The sequence below is a fragment of the Malaclemys terrapin genome, chromosome 2 (genome assembly GCF_027887155.1).
Source record: "Malaclemys terrapin pileata isolate rMalTer1 chromosome 2, rMalTer1.hap1, whole genome shotgun sequence".
Classification (NCBI taxonomy): Eukaryota; Metazoa; Chordata; order Testudines; family Emydidae; genus Malaclemys; species Malaclemys terrapin.
Genome location: NC_071506.1, coordinates 44,970,289 through 44,985,840, shown reverse-complemented (window position 1 = coordinate 44,985,840; position 15,552 = coordinate 44,970,289). Strand labels below are relative to the sequence as shown.

The 15,552-nt window shown below is 41.3% G+C and overlaps 1 protein-coding gene across 9 annotated transcripts in view; it reads left to right on the top strand.

Moving 5' to 3' along the window:
* Positions 1-15,552, top strand: part of SLC26A7 (solute carrier family 26 member 7) — a 196,338-nt gene that overhangs the window by 73,863 nt on the left and 106,923 nt on the right. For 6 of the 9 annotated variants that reach the window (XR_008443824.1, XM_054018074.1, XM_054018073.1 and 3 more), the window contains one exon: positions 2,297-2,457. The exons of 1 other annotated variant lie outside the window; for it this stretch is intronic. Coding sequence is in view for 7 of the 8 variants with exons in the window: in XM_054018074.1 (XP_053874049.1) it covers positions 2,297-2,457 (161 nt within the window). In the remaining variant the exon portion in view is untranslated. Of the gene's footprint in view, positions 1-2,292; positions 2,458-15,552 lie in introns of all 9 variants that reach the window. 2 more of the 9 variants (XM_054018079.1, XM_054018078.1) reach the window with 1 other exon arrangement.

Sequence of the window (15,552 nt, the reverse complement as noted above, 5' to 3'; positions counted from 1 at the left end):
TCTAAGCTCAAAAGCTTGTCTCTCACCAACAAAAGTTGGTCTAATAAAAGATATTACCTCATCCACCTTATTTCTCTAATATCCTGGGACCAGCACGGCTACAACAACACTGCATACACTAGAGATTTGTCAGGTAAACTAAAAGCCAGCCACTCTGGGAGTTTCAATACAGATGCACTGGTACAATGACTACTAATTGTGTATGCAGGTGAAATGTATAGTGAAAAATTAAATGATACTTGTGTGCAAAGAGCAATAATATATGCAAGTATTTGCTTTAGATTCGTCACTACTAAGGAGCCTGTAAGGAACTCCAGAAGGATGAAATTCAACATAGATAAGCACAAGTTAATCCTCACAGAAATTATCAATTTAACCTACAAATACATAACAGACTTGAGAGTTTTCACGGAGAGGATCAAGGTGTCATTGTTTACCCTTCAGTTAGGACGTCTGCTGTATCTGCAGGAATGGGGAGACATGCTAATAAGCGGTTAGGGTATATTTACAGAAGGACAGAGTGTACTAAGGAAAATATTAAAGTGTCAGTGTATTACGCTGGTATAACTTACTTTGAATACTGGACTCAGCTTTGGGCAGTCCCATAGACAAATTCCATACTGTAGTAGAAACTGTCCAAAGAAAGGCAGTGAAAGTTATTAGAGGCATGGTGGGGTTTCTGTACTATGATCATTTTAAAAGATGAGCGTTAATTAGATGAAAAAGGAGAAGTGATAAAGGCATCATAACAAATTGTAAAGGGGTGGTCTGCTGGTCATCTCATTTTTTAACCTGTGCACTAATTCAAAAACACATGGACATACACAATGTAAAGGAAAAAAAATAAAACAGATAAAAGGGGATGCTTTTTTTACCCAACATACAATGTGTGGAACCTTCTGTTTGTAGCAGGATATAATTAAGGCAGAGAGTTCAGTATGATTCAGAAAAGGGTTAGATATTACATGATTAATAATAGCATCCATAGTTACACTCACTGCTAGAAGAAAATTACTAGGGCTATCAAACTGATCACGTTATAGTATTATAGGATTCTGTACAGTTGGAGGTGATGGTGGTTTATTCCTCTGAAGCATCTGGTGTGACAGCAACTGATGTGAACAGGATACTGGATTAGCTAGGTCATTGTTCTGTCTCAATATGTCAATTCCTGTGTTTCTATACAAGTTTCTAAAAAATGTGAAATCATCTTCATAATCAAAAACAGCTGGGCCAAATTCTGCTCCTAATTATACTGGTGGAATCCAATATACGTTTGTTAGCAGAGGATTACACTAGTGTAACTGGAAGTAGCATTTGTCCCACTGTCATTTACTTTCTCAATTTAAAATGTCCTGTCTCATTCCTCTTTAAGCTGATGCAACTATTTTCCAAATACACTGTTTAAACATAGAAAAGTAGATTTTAAATATCTTTATCACATTCTAATTTTATTGCAACTTTCAACCAGTAGCTTGTTGATTTTCTCCAGATAGTTACAGCACATGTATTTTGGTACTCCCTGTGGATATCAAAGGGGAGCAAATAGGTGTATAGACATCCAAGTCTCTCTGTAAGGAGAAAACATCTATGGATGCTCCAGTGTCTTAGAACCAGTTCCCAGCTACATTTCCTTTGTGCCACTCAGTGCAAAGGGGATGGAGCCATGAGCAGCTGGAGATTCTCCTGACATCAGAGGAGTCCCCAAGTGGTATTAAGATGGTGTAGCTGGGGATAGGTTAGCTGTCATAACTTATTGTAGCCCTCAGCCTATTCAAGCCGAATATCAGTAGAGTCGAACGGTGATTTAGAGCCAACTTTCTCTGGGCCCAGAGATCTGGCTCTTAGTCATTTGTGATTTCAGATACTTTAATCAAATACTGTATTGAATGTGAATTCTCTGACTTGATGCTGCCCTGATGAGTAGATGATTTTTACATTGTTCACTGTGTTCATATATTTGAACAGGGGAGAATAACAAGTAGAGTCAATATTTAGAGAAGTCATTGTGTGACCATACTTTGACTGACCCAGCTGTTATAACTAATCTCATTTTAAGCCTGGTAAACTAGTTGTGTTAGTGAGACAGTATAAAATAAACTTACAAAAAGATTTCATGTGTTTCACTTTAAGCTATATTCATATTTCACAGCATGCATCTGAAACTGCTCCTTTTGATTTGCTAACATAGCCATTTATCTCCTGGTTTATTAAAAGGGTATCTCTCATTGCATTAACACTGGGAAACCTGCATTTTAATGTAATCACTGATATATATCTTTGGTTTCTTAGGTAGCAATGTTTGTGCTGCACTTGGGCAGCGCCACGTTCTTGTTGACGGAACCGGTGATAAGCGCAATGACAACAGGAGCAGCAACGCATGTTGTGACTTCACAAGTCAAGTATCTGCTGGGAATGAAAATGCCATATATATCTGGGCCCCTGGGATTCTTTTATGTGAGTTCACGAGCGGAGATATCACATTGGTTTGCTAACATTCTGTTTAACATTTATAGTTTTTGGAAAGGGAGACATGGAGGTAAGGACATGATTGTGTGAACCCTCATGTTAGCTGTCCCATTCAAATCAGTAGGATTTGTTAATAGGGATTATTTGAGTGAGTAAGAACTAGCGGGATTAGGCCCCAGATTGATCCTTTGTGTTTTCTGGTTTAAAAATAAGTGGTCAAGTTTTGCAGCTTTGTCAATAGTTCTAATTATTAGATTTAAAAATTAGCAATATTTCATAATTTTTCATTCAAATGAGGCTAAACAATACCCAGTTTATAGGGTGATTCACGGAGTGTTAACCTTTGTTGAATATCCGGTCTGAGAGAATACCACAGCATTTCAGCTTTCATTCCAGACATGTTTCATGTCACATTTTCTTGAATATTAGTGAGGTGAAAGAAATATGATACATGATTTGTGGATGTCCTGTGCAACAGTTACCTTGTATATGCTACTGCTATTTTATGATATGGCACATTCTTCTCACAAACACACGTCGAGTTTATCACTTTATTTTAATCGCCGTATTGTGCGTGCAGCATGATAAAGCTGCAGCCCTTTGGGAATTTAAACTCTGAAGGTAAACATGATTGCACGGAGCCTTCCATGGCAAAGTTACATGACCTTACATGAGAAACACAATTCTGAGAACACATTCTCTAGGATAATCCACGGTAGAAAAAAGCTTTCCCTGTAGGCATTTGACCTTGTTCTTCCAGCACAGTATAACTAATAGTGTTGCTCCTTGTTAGGGTGATAGTTTGCATACACTCAGCTGATGGGCAACTAAAGAATGAGTGTCTGTTGAGCTGTGGTCAAGTGAAAAATTCTCTAAGTTGATCTGAAGCAAGGGCCCTTGTCCTTAGAACTGGAACTGGGCAAATAGCAGAATTTTTTATTTTTTGGCAATGCCACAAAATTGAAACAAAATTTGAAAAAATGTTTGTTTCAGATGGACTTAAAAACAATATTTTTTGCATTTTTAGCTAATAGAAAAGATGAGGGAAAAAATTCATTTTGAATCAAATGAAATGTTTTATTCAACCTGAAATAAAACATTTTATTCAATTTTGAGTAGTTTTTAACATTTAAATTTTTTAAAAAATAAAAGAAACTTTCTATACTAAAAGTTGTTTTGAATTGAAAAATCAAAATGTTTCATTTAGAAAATGTTGAAATCAAGCATTTCTACACGGTCTGAATTTTGAGGGAGGTAATTGAAACAATTTGAGGTAATTGACATTAATTCAAGAAATGTTTCGGTGTCTCTGAATCTGCATTTCTTGCTGAAAAAAAAATTTGGTTCTACTTAGAATACGTGCAGTTTGTCTAGCCCCTAAAGTAGAACTAGTTATTTGATTAACATTGACCATATTTCTTTGTGTCACTGTTGCTCCTCAATCACTATTTAATTCAGTTCCCATATTTGAGTCAGGCAAGGGGAGGATTTAAAATGAGTTCTCTGAAAATCTCCAGGCAATGGGGAGATTGGTCTAATGATCTCCCTGATTGGGGAATTTTGCTTTTTAGAAAGGTTCTTTTGGTCATACTTTTATCTTAAAGGTACATTTATAAGTAGTTGATAAAGGGCTAATAAATTATTAATGTTTGTTATTACGCATGGAACAAACATGAATAATACGAGTTCCAGATGTTATAGGCACATAAGTGCAAGGTGTCATAAGCAACCTATTGGACAATAACAAATGATTTACCATTTATTAACCCTTTATAAATGTACCTTTGATATAAAGTATGACTCTTCTAGCACTGCTATGCCAGTTACATGGAGAACGTATCTACATAAAGGAATATTGTCATCGGGTGGAGATGACTAACAAGTACAGCAGCCAAGAGACAATCAGATCATACAATATAAGAAATAATAGATGACGTGAAGGCCAAGACACTAATTGGATTTAAAAAAGAATTATATAAATTAATGGAAGATAGGTCTACCAATGGCTATTAGCGAGGATGGGCAGGGATGGTGTCCCTAGTCTCTGTTTGCCAGAAGGTGGAAATGGCTGAAAGGAGATGGATCACTTGATGATTCCATATGAAGCACCTGACATTGGCCACTGTCAGAAGACAGGATACTGGGCTAGATGGACCTTTGGTTTGACCCAGTATGGCTGTTCTTATGTTATGTTCTTAGAGAACAGCAGTAATACAAGGAAATAATTCTATCTTAGGATGCTGGTGATATCATAAATGAGGTCATTAAGAACCTTTGAGGAAATTTTCTTCCTTATCCCTTGTATATTTGTTTGTCTCTGACATATCCTAGCTATCTTTGCCACACTTCTTTACTTCTGCTGATATCAAACCCTTCCCTCCTTTGTTCAGTTTGCCAAAAAAAAAAAAAAGATGTTTTCTTGTATAGAAGTTTTTGTAAAAAGTTTATTTTAAATCATCATAGAATCATAGAAGATTAGGGTTTGAAGAGACCTCAGGAGGTCATTTCGTCCAACCCCCTGCTCAAAGCAGGACCAACACCAGCTGAATCATCCCAGTCAGGGCGTTGTCAAGCCGCACTTAAAAACCTCTAATGATGGAGATTCCACCATCTCCCTAGGTAACCCATTCCAGTGCCTTACCACCCTCCTAGTGAAATAGTGTTTCCTAATATCCAACCTAGACCTCCCCCAATTCAACTTGAGACCATTGCTCCTTGTTCTGTCATCTGCCACCACTGAGAACAGTTGAGCTCCATCCTCTTTGGAACCCCCCTTCAGGTAGTTGAAGGCTGCTGTCAAATCCCCCCTCACTCTTCTCTTCTGCAGACTACATAAGCCCAGTTCCCTCAGCCTCTCAGTATAAGTCATGTGCCCCAGCCCCCCTAATCATTTTCGTTGCCCTCTGCTGGACTCTCTCCAGTTTGTATACACTTTCTGTAGTGGGGCCCCCAAAACTGGATGCAGTATTCCAGATGTGGCCTTACCAGTGCCGAATAGAGGGGAATAATCACTTCCCTCAATCTGCTGGCAATGCTCCTACTAATGCAGCCCAATATGCCGTTAGCCTTCTTGGCAACAAAGGCACACTGTTGACTCATATCCAGCTTCTCATCCACTGTAATCCCCAGATCCGTTTCTGCAGAACAGCTGCTTAGCTAATCAGTCCCCAGCCTGTAGCACTGCATGGGATTCTTCCATCCTATCCTTGCTGAACCTCAGCAGATTTCTTTTGGCCCAATCCTCCAATTTGTCTAGGTCACTCTGGACCCTATCCCTACCCTCCAGCGTATATACCTCTCCCCCAGCTTAGTGTCAGCCGCAAAGTTGCTGAGGGTGCAATCTATCCCATCATCCAGATCATTAATCATAGAATATTAGGGTTGGAAGGGACCTCAGGAGGTCATCTAGTCCAATCCCCTGCTCAAAGCAGGACCAATCCCCAGACAGATTTTTACCCCAGGTCCCTAAATGGCCCCCTCAAGGATTGAACTCAGAACCCTGGGTTTAGCAGGCCAATGCACAAACCACTGAGCTATCCCTTCCCTCCTTCATCTTTAATGAGGATGTTGAACAAAACCAGCCCCAGGATCAACCCCTGGGGCACTCCGTTTGATACCGGCTGCCAACTAGACATCAAGCTGTTGATCATTACCCATTGTGCCCGATGATCTAGCCAGCTTTCTATCCATCATATAGTCCATTCATCCAATCCATACTTCTTTAACTTGCTGGCAAGAATACTGTGGGAGACCGTAACAAAAGCTTTGCTAAAGTCAAGGTATATCACGTACACCGCTTTCCCCATATCCACAGAGCCAGTTATCTCATCATAGAAGGCAATCAAGTTGGTCAGGCATGACTTGCCCTGGGTGAATCCATGTTGACTGTTCCTGATCACCTTCCTCTCCTCCAAGTGCTTCAAAATGGATTCCTTAAGATCCTGCTCCATGATTTTTCCAGGGACTGAGGTGAGGCTGACTGGTCTGTAGTTCCCTGGATTCTTCTCCTTCCCTTTTTTAAAGATGGGCACTAATATTTGCCTTTTTTCCAATCATCTGGGACCTCTCCTGATCGCCACGAGTTTTCAAAGATAATGGCCAATGGCTCTGCAATCACATCAGCTAACTCCCTCAGGACCCTCGAATGCATTGCACCCAGCCCCGGGGACTTGTGCATGTCCAACTTTTCTAAATAGTCCTTAACCTGTTCTTTCACCATTGAGGGCCGCTCACCTCCTCCCCATATTGTGCTGCCCCGTGCAGCAGTCTGGGAGCTGATCTTGTCTGTGAAAATCGAGGCAAAAAAAGCATTGAGTACTTCAGCTTTTTCCATCTGTCACTAGGTTGCCTCCCCCATTCAATAAGGGTCCCACACTTTCCCTGACCACCTTCTTGTTGCTAACATACCTGTAGAAATCCTTCTTGTTACCCTTCACATCCCTTGCTAGCTACAACTCCAATTGTGATTTGGCCTTCCTGGTTACACCCCTGCATGCTCGAGCAATATTTTTATACTCCTCCCTAGTCATCTGTCCAAGTGTCCACGTCTTGTAAGTTTCCTTTTTGTGTTTAAACTCACTGAAGATTTCTCTGCTAAGACAAGCTTGTTGCCTGCCATATTTGCTATTCTTTCTGCACATTGGGATGGTTTGCTCTTGCACCCTCAATAAGGCTTCTTTAAAATACAGCCAGCTCTCCTGGACTCCTTTCTCACTCATATTAGTCTCCCAGGTGATCCTGCCCATCACTTCCCTGAGGGAGTCAAAGTCTGCTTTTCTGAAGTTCAGGGTGCATATTCTGCTGCTCTCCTTTCTTCCTTTTGTCAGGATCCTGAACTCGACCATCTCATGGTCCCTGCTGCCCCGGTTGCCACCCACTTCTACTTCCCCTATCAATTCTTCCCTGTTTGTGAGCAGCAGGTCAAGAGGAGCACGGTCCCTAGTTGGTTCCTCCAGCACTTGCACCAGGCAGTTGTCCCCAGCACTCTCCAAAAACTTCCTGGATTGTCTGTGCACTGCTGTATTGCTCTCCCAGCAGATGTCCGGGAGATTGAAATCCCCCATGAGAACCATGGCCTGTGATCTGGAAACTTCTGTTAGTTGTCCGAAGAAAGCCTTGTCTACCTCATCCTCCTGGTCTGGTGGTCTATAGCAGACGCCCACCACAACATCACCTTTGTTGCTCTTGCCTCTAAACTTAACCCAAAAACTCTCAACGGGCTTTTCTCCAGTTTCATACTGGAGCTCTGAGCAATCATACTGCTCTCTTACATACAGTGCAACTCCTCCGCCTTTTCTCCCCTGCCTGTCCTTTCTGAACAGTTTATACCCATCCATAACAGTGCTCCAGTCATGTGAGTTAGCCCACCAAGTATCTGTTATTCCAGTCACATCAGAGTTCCTTGAGTGTGCCAGGACTTCCAATTCTTCCTGCTTGTTTCCCAGGCTTCTTTCGTTCATTTACAGGCATCTAAGATATCTAGCCAATTGCCCTACTTTCTCAGGGCACGTCTTCACTACCCGCCGGATCGGCGGGTAGCAATCGATCTATTGGGGATCGACTTATCGCGTCTAGTGAAGACGGGATAAAATCAATCCCCGATGGCTCTGCCGTTGACTCCGGAAATCCACTGCGGCAAGAGGCGAAAGCGGAGTCGACGATGGCGCGGCAGCGGTCGACTCGCCGCCGTCCTCACAGCCAGGTAAGTCGACCTAAAATACTCAACTTCAGCTATGCTATTCACGTAGCTGAAGTTGCGTATCTTAGGTCGACCCCCCCCTCCCCCCCCCCCGTAGTGTAGACCTAGCCTCAGTATGAATCAGGAAGCCTCCCCTGTTGCACCATTGTGAAACAAAGAAATGTCTGTTTATTAGAAGGCATGGTTTTGCTTTAAAGGCACTATAAAAACTAGAAAAATTCCTTGGGCATATTAATACATATGGATTGGTTTGAGAAGGCACCAGTATCTCAGTCAGAAGCACCATGCAATAAAATTGCCAACATTAGTTGCCATGATATTAGTTTTATATGAGAACTGTACTAAATAATTATGTACAATTGTGCACGTGACCAGAGAGTAAAAGGTGAGTTTGGCAGCTAGTCTTTTTGAACATTTTCGTTTATTTTCTCTAAAACTCGTATAATCTGAATACTGCTGCATAGCCTTTTTTTTAATTCATTCCACTCAACCCCCCCCCCCCACTTTAGCATGTTTTCTGACTCAGATACCCCTCAGGGCTGCAAAGCAGGAACCAAGAATGTTAATGAAGTGGGATAGGAAAGTCAAAAGGAAAACAAGGCAATGAAACATTTTCTTTTAATGAGAATGAGCTCACAATTAAATATGTACAAATGAGATTTATATGTGGAGAACAAATCTACTTTGAAGACCAGGGGCCTGTGGGATTTCTGAGTAAAGAACACACTTTTGTGATTTATTAAATCTCATTTTCTTGTACAGTAGCTCCTCACTTAAAGTCGTCCCAGTTAACGTTGTTTTGTTGTTACGTTGCTGATCAATTAGGGAACATGCTCGTTTAAAGTTGTGCAATGCTCCCTTCTAACGTCGTTTGGCAGCTGCCTGATTTGTCCACTGCTTGCAGGAAGAGCAGCCCATTGCAGCGAGCTAGTGGGGGCTTGGAACCAGGGTGGACCAGCAGCCCTCCTATCAGCTCCCCACTCCCCTAAGTTCCCTGTGCAGCAGCTGCCCAGCAGGCTAGCAATTGCAGCTGTCCCTCCCCGCACTGCCATGTGCTGTTCCTGCCCTCTGCCTTGGAGCTGCTCCCCAAGACTCCTGCTTGCTGTGTGGGGGCAGCGGAAAGGGGGGCTGATCTTCCATAGAGCAGGGGGGACACAGGACAGGGCTCAGGATGGAGGGAGCTTGATGGCAGCAGCTGCAGTCTCAGCAAGCTGATCTAATTAACAAGGCAGTGTACTTAAAGGGGAAATGTGCATCTCTCTCTCACACACACACATTGTGTGTCTCTCTGTCTGCGATGCTGTCTCCCCTCCCTCCATTCCTGCTGCCTTGTAGAGTGTGAGAGTTAACCCTCGAGGGCTCAGCCAATTGCTAGGTCATCATTTAGCAGTAAGGCATTCTCTGGGAAATATCCCACCCTCTGACTCCTCCACCCCAGCCAAGCTTCACAATCATCATCACTGTGTACCAGTATTAAATTGTTTGTTTAAAACTTATACTGTGTGTGTGTGTGTGTGTGTGTGTATATATATATATAGTCTTTTGTCTGGTGAAAAAAAATTCCCTGGAACCTAACCCTCCCCCCCCCCCATTTACATTAATTCTTATGGGGCAATTGGATTCGCTTAACATCATTTCGCTTAAAGTCACATTTTTCAGGAACATAACTACAACATTAAGTAAAGGAGTTACTGTATACACTCTCACTTTGGTCTTCTAACTTTTAACATGTTCCCTAACTAAATTAATCAGATTTTAGGCTTAAAACATCTACAGCAGCTGCCAGTAGATTTATTCTCAATATGGGTTGCATTTGCTGACCAAACAATGGAAAGAAACACTTTAAAAAATTTAATGGGGTCTTTTTGCCAGTTAAGTTGTATTGATTGCAGAACAGACTCTTTTGACTAATTTGTTGTTTTTAATCTCTTATTTTATTTTTTTAAACATCTGCACCCATTTTTGGAGCTAATCTTCATGGTTTTAATTTAACCTCTTTAAAAGGGGCAGAAGAACTCACTAATGTTCAGTGTACACAGTCTTTCTATACTATGCCCAGTTAGGGTTGCTGAGTTTCTACTCGCACAAAACCAAACACCCTTGCCCCACCCCTTCTCTGATGCCCTGCTCTTCTCTGAGGCCCCGCCCCCACTCACTCCATCCCCCCTCCCTCTGTCGCTTGCTCTCCCCACCCTCACTCACTCGCTCATTTTCACTGGGCTGGCTCAGTTGGTTGGGATGTGGGAGGGAGTGAGGACACTGTCTGGGGTGTGGACTCTGGGGTGGGGCTGGGGATGAGGGACTTGGGGTACAGGAGGGGGCTCCGGGCTGGGGGGTAGAGCCGAGGGGTTTGGAGTATGGGAGGGGCCTCTGGGCTGAGGCAGGGGGTTGGGGTGTGGGAGGCAGTATGGGCTCTGGGCTGGGGGTGTGGGTTCCGGGGTGGGGCCAGAAATGAGGGGTTCAGGATGTGGGAGGGGGCTCCGGGCTAGGGCAGAGGGTTGGGTTGCGAGGGGGTTGAGGCTCCGGCTTGGGGTGTGGGCTCTGGTGTTGGGCCAGGGCTGAGGGATTTGGAGTTCAGGAGGGGCTCTGGGCTGGGGCTGAGGGATTTGGAGTGCAGGAGGGGGATCAGGGCTGGGACAGAGGGTTGAGACATGGTGGGGGTGTGAGGGCTCCAGCTGGGGGTGCAGGCTCTGGCGTGGGGCTGAGCCGTTTGGGGTGCAGGAGAGTGCTTCAGGCTGGGATTGAGGGTTGCGGAGGGTGGGAGGAGATCAGGGTTGCAAGGAGGGGGTTGGGGCTCTGGAGGCGGTCAGGGGAGAAGGCTCCGGGCGGCGCTTACCTCAGTCAGCTAGAGGAAGCAGCGGCATGTCCCCCCTCTGGCTCCTAAGCGGAGGCACAGCCAGGAGGTTCTGCTCACTGCCCCATCCGCAGGCGCCACCACTGCAGCTCCCATTGGCCATGGTTCCCAGCCAATGGGTGCTGTGGAACTGGTGCTTGGGGCAGGGGCAGCGCGCAGAGCACTGGGACAGGTCCTACACCTAGGAGCCAGAGGGGAGACATGCTGCTGCTTCCGGGAGCCGTGCTGAGCCATGGCAGGCGGGGAGTCTGCCTTAGCCCTTCTGTGATGCTGAACAGACTTTTAACGGCCCAGTCAGCAGTGCTGACCGGAGCCACCAGGGTCCCTTTTCGACCAGGCAATCTGGTTGAAAACTGGACACCTGGCAATCCTATTCATAGTTGCCTTATATACAGTGTGCAGATAGTTAAGGTCACCTAAATGTGTTATTACTCTGTAAGGCCAGTGCATAATTTTTAAAGAAATTCAGTGGTGCTCAAGGTAATTCTCCCTACAGGCCAGTAATTTTCCAAGAGAGTAGTAACACTTTAGGTGATTTTCACTCTGTATGTTTACTTGTGTGTGAAGGTTGCCTGAAGTTTTACTTACTGCTCTGCTGGGAAATTACTGGACTTCAAGGGGAATTACCTTGAATTTCACTAAATTCCTGCAAAAATATGCATGGCTCCTTATAGGACATTAAGATTTTGGGTACAATCTTGACTAAATATACACTGTGTATATAGTTAAAACTATGCAGAAAATTACATCAACCTAATTTTAACTTTCAGGGATCCTGAGATTTATTTTTGGGAGGGGGGACGAACTCGTAAATTCCAAAATACTTTTTTTTAAATTTGGAAGGAAGTAAGACTGCTGAAATAATTAATATAATCCACAATATTACTATGCCTCTTTCTAGTAAAAAAAAAAATCTGACAGGCAAAAAAGAAGATAGGAAACAACTAGTTATGATAATTTACATAAATATCTGATTACCCTTATAGTTCATACATTCTGTTAATGATAATATTGTAATAACATCCTTAACTCTGGTACACTGAGTACATATTTATGAGCTCTCGCAGTATATACATCACCAGTATATGTATATATTTAAATATGTAATTCATGATGTGTCTGTTGAAAATGTTTATACATATGTTTTGTGGGTTAGACATCAGTGTTATCCTAGACCTGTAATATAAAAATGCTCAGTGTTAACTCTATAAAACATTTTGAGCTTACTGATTGAATGTATAGTGTAATATGTGGTTAAATGCTTTAATACTAAGAGGTATATTATATATTTTGCAAAGGGCATGCACATAGTTTCATAAAAAATAAGCTGTTGATTCTGCTATTCTGATGTCATTCCAATGAAATGAATAGACCCAGGCTTTCCAAGGCATGGCTTCATAGGTGTGCACTTATTGATGGAAGCACTTTAATATGACCCATCTCTGCCACCTTTGTTTCAGTGTACTGCAGATTAAACCTACAAAAAGGTTTGGACCTTTTTGAACAGTGACTGTCAATAATACTAAACTGAGCAGTAGCTTTGTAATGTGGGTAATGAAGTATATTTTCACTTATTATCTGATCTAAGGCCCGGATCCTGCAAACACTTATTCACCTGCTTAACTTTTAGCGTGTGAAAAGTACAGTTGCAATCAATAAGTCTAGAGGTGAAAAAACTAATTGTACTATGCTACCTTGACCTTGGTAAGTAAATAAATCTCTGGATAAACCTACACTAGCTTGCATTTTAAGTTCTTAGAAGGGCAATGTTTCCTCTCTAAGCACGGTTGTGGATTTCATTAACACTTATCTTTTAACATTTAGTTATTTATAAAGCTTAACTGGAAGTTTTCAAATATCCAAGTTAAGATCTTAAGCTAAAAAGTAAAGAGCAGCACAGGTGAGTTATTTGAAAAGTTGCAGTTAGTAGGGTAATTTTTAAAAAAAGGCAGGTTGAACTCATATTTCATGGGAATTAAATCAGTCAGGAAGCACAGCATTCTGTGGCCATCACAACCATGAAGCAGGACCATTTTTAGTTGGTTGAATTTGAGATTAAGGGTAGATCCCATTGTGTACGTGATGGTGTGGGGTGATATGGCATAAAGGTGTCATCAGTCTGTTTGGTTTGATCACATTACTAATTAATGGTAAAGTCAAAGTAAATAATCTCAAATGCAGAACTTGCATATTATTTTTTATATGTACTGTAAATTGCCTGGTACATTTTTGGGTGATGTAAAATAATAATTCATAACAATAATTTTCTGGATATGTCACATTTTTTACAGAAAAATTAGTTTTAAAAATATTATTAATGTAATTCCTTCCATCTCAAAAGCCAGGATCTCTCTCTCAATGATTCCCACTGTACATGCCTCAAAATTACCTACAAATTTAAAATTTAAAAATTACCTACAATAACTTTTCTATACATAATGTCACTATTTGAATGTCTTGAGATGTTGGACCTACCAGAGCCAGAAGCAAAGCTTTTATCCCATGGAATATTGGGAATTCTTCATTTGCAATGATATTAAGCTCCATTTTTTGGCCCCTGAGCCTTCCCCTGTTTGGTGTAATTGCAAGGGGGAGGCGTTGGAATTCCAGATTTACAGGGGAAAGGGGAAACATTAGTTTGGGAAATTAGGGATTTTTTTAAAATGGCATTTGTTTGAAGCTGCTCAAGGGGCTGGAATGGTAGATCTAGCTAGAGATCGATAAAGTGATGTGGTTGAAGGTACATAATAAATGCAATTCATTACGTAGCTCTGCAGTTGATCCCATAGACCTTGTCCAGACTAAGGTGTAAAGGTGTGATATGAGATTCAGTTAGCTAGCTCAATCTAATAGCACCTTCTAGTCGACTCTAGAACCTCCAGCCAAGAGACAATAATGGTACTTACCGTGTTCTAAGGTACAGTTGCTTTGTCTTGATTAGAGCGTTATAAGATATTAATTAAATCAAGCTAGCTAACTCTATCTAACATTGTCTTTAAATCCTAGTCTAGACAGAGTCTCCACCATGCATGTGGGGAACGTGTGTGTGCGTGCATGTGTATACAACACTGAGTAATGTATGTGTATGTATGTATTTATGCATGTAGATGAATATGCAAAGAGATTACAGTTTTATGGTTCTTGGAAATACTGTGGACACAGATTATTCTTGCCATATAATTTAGTAAAAATTTCCTGCAGAAATGTTTGTTACAGAAACTGATCTATAACTGCCATGGACTTCTGGGAGCCTTGGCTATAACTTCAATTGAAGTAATTTAAAGATTAAATGGCAGACACAGTAGCATCTATATTCTTCATAGAAGGAACATTAAAGAGGATGTCCAAGTGTAAGAATATTCATGTTCTGATTTGTACATTAGATTGTGACTCTCCTGCGTACTTATAAACCTTCTATTTGATGGAAATCCATGATTAAACACTACAGTGATTCCCTCAAGTTCGTGGAAATGAAATTTTTACCTGCTTTTAAAAATGGCTAGTACAGAGGAAAGACATAAAACTTATCTTTGGACAGTGTAGATAGACATCTTTATTTGTTTAAATTAAATATATCCAGGATGACTCAGTTTATCTAATAAAGACTTAAATTCATTGTTGCTACACATGGATCATCCAATGCTGACACTTCAGCAGAAACTGGTCATTTGAAATAAGCTTGCAGCTCTTTGGTTTCTGAGAATGGGAATCGATCTAACTCTTCTCTTTCCTCTTACCAACTTTGTTTTCAATATGGATATGTATTTTCATAGTTTCTGAGCCACGGATGACTTTGTAGACACTTTGACACGGCTTTCCAATTTTTCTTTTGTCCTAATTGATCCCAGCTTCTTGTGGGGAACAGAGGCAAAGTACCATGCTGTCTGTAATGTACATTTTTGGGCAGTGATGATGTATTAATAGCCAAGTCTCAAGCCATTCGGTATAACATCCTCCTTGATGCATTACACAAGGACACCGTGTGGTTAGAGATGGTGGTTTTTTTACTCATCGTTCACCTATTACTTATTACTCTTATAAAATAATGTGATTTACAAAGGTTAGACAATGACTGAATAAGATGACTTTAAAATTTGAGAGTTTTTTCCAGGCTCTGAGAAACATTCCCACTGAAATATGTTTGTTGTTATTCTGGCCTGGGTTCCAGTATTTTTTCTCCTTGTGAACTATCAACAGGTTTCTTTTCTTTCCCATTGTCATGTTTTTCTTGTGATTGTTTTCCATAATGGAAAACTGAAATATTCCTAAAATCTAACAAAAATTGGAGCTTTTAAACTTGCTCATTTAAAAAAAATTATCATAGTCCTATCCAAGAATGACAGAATCAGAGAAATTAGAATAGAAAAGTCCTCTATGGTGGTGTAGTCAACTCCCCTGCCATGATAGAATTGTTCCTTGAGATAAGTTTTGTTGTGCTTTGTCCAGTCCAGTTTTAAATGTCTTTGTTTAATCCCCGAACTGTCAAGAAGTCCTCTTACCATCATAAGTACATTTGAAAATGCATTCATTA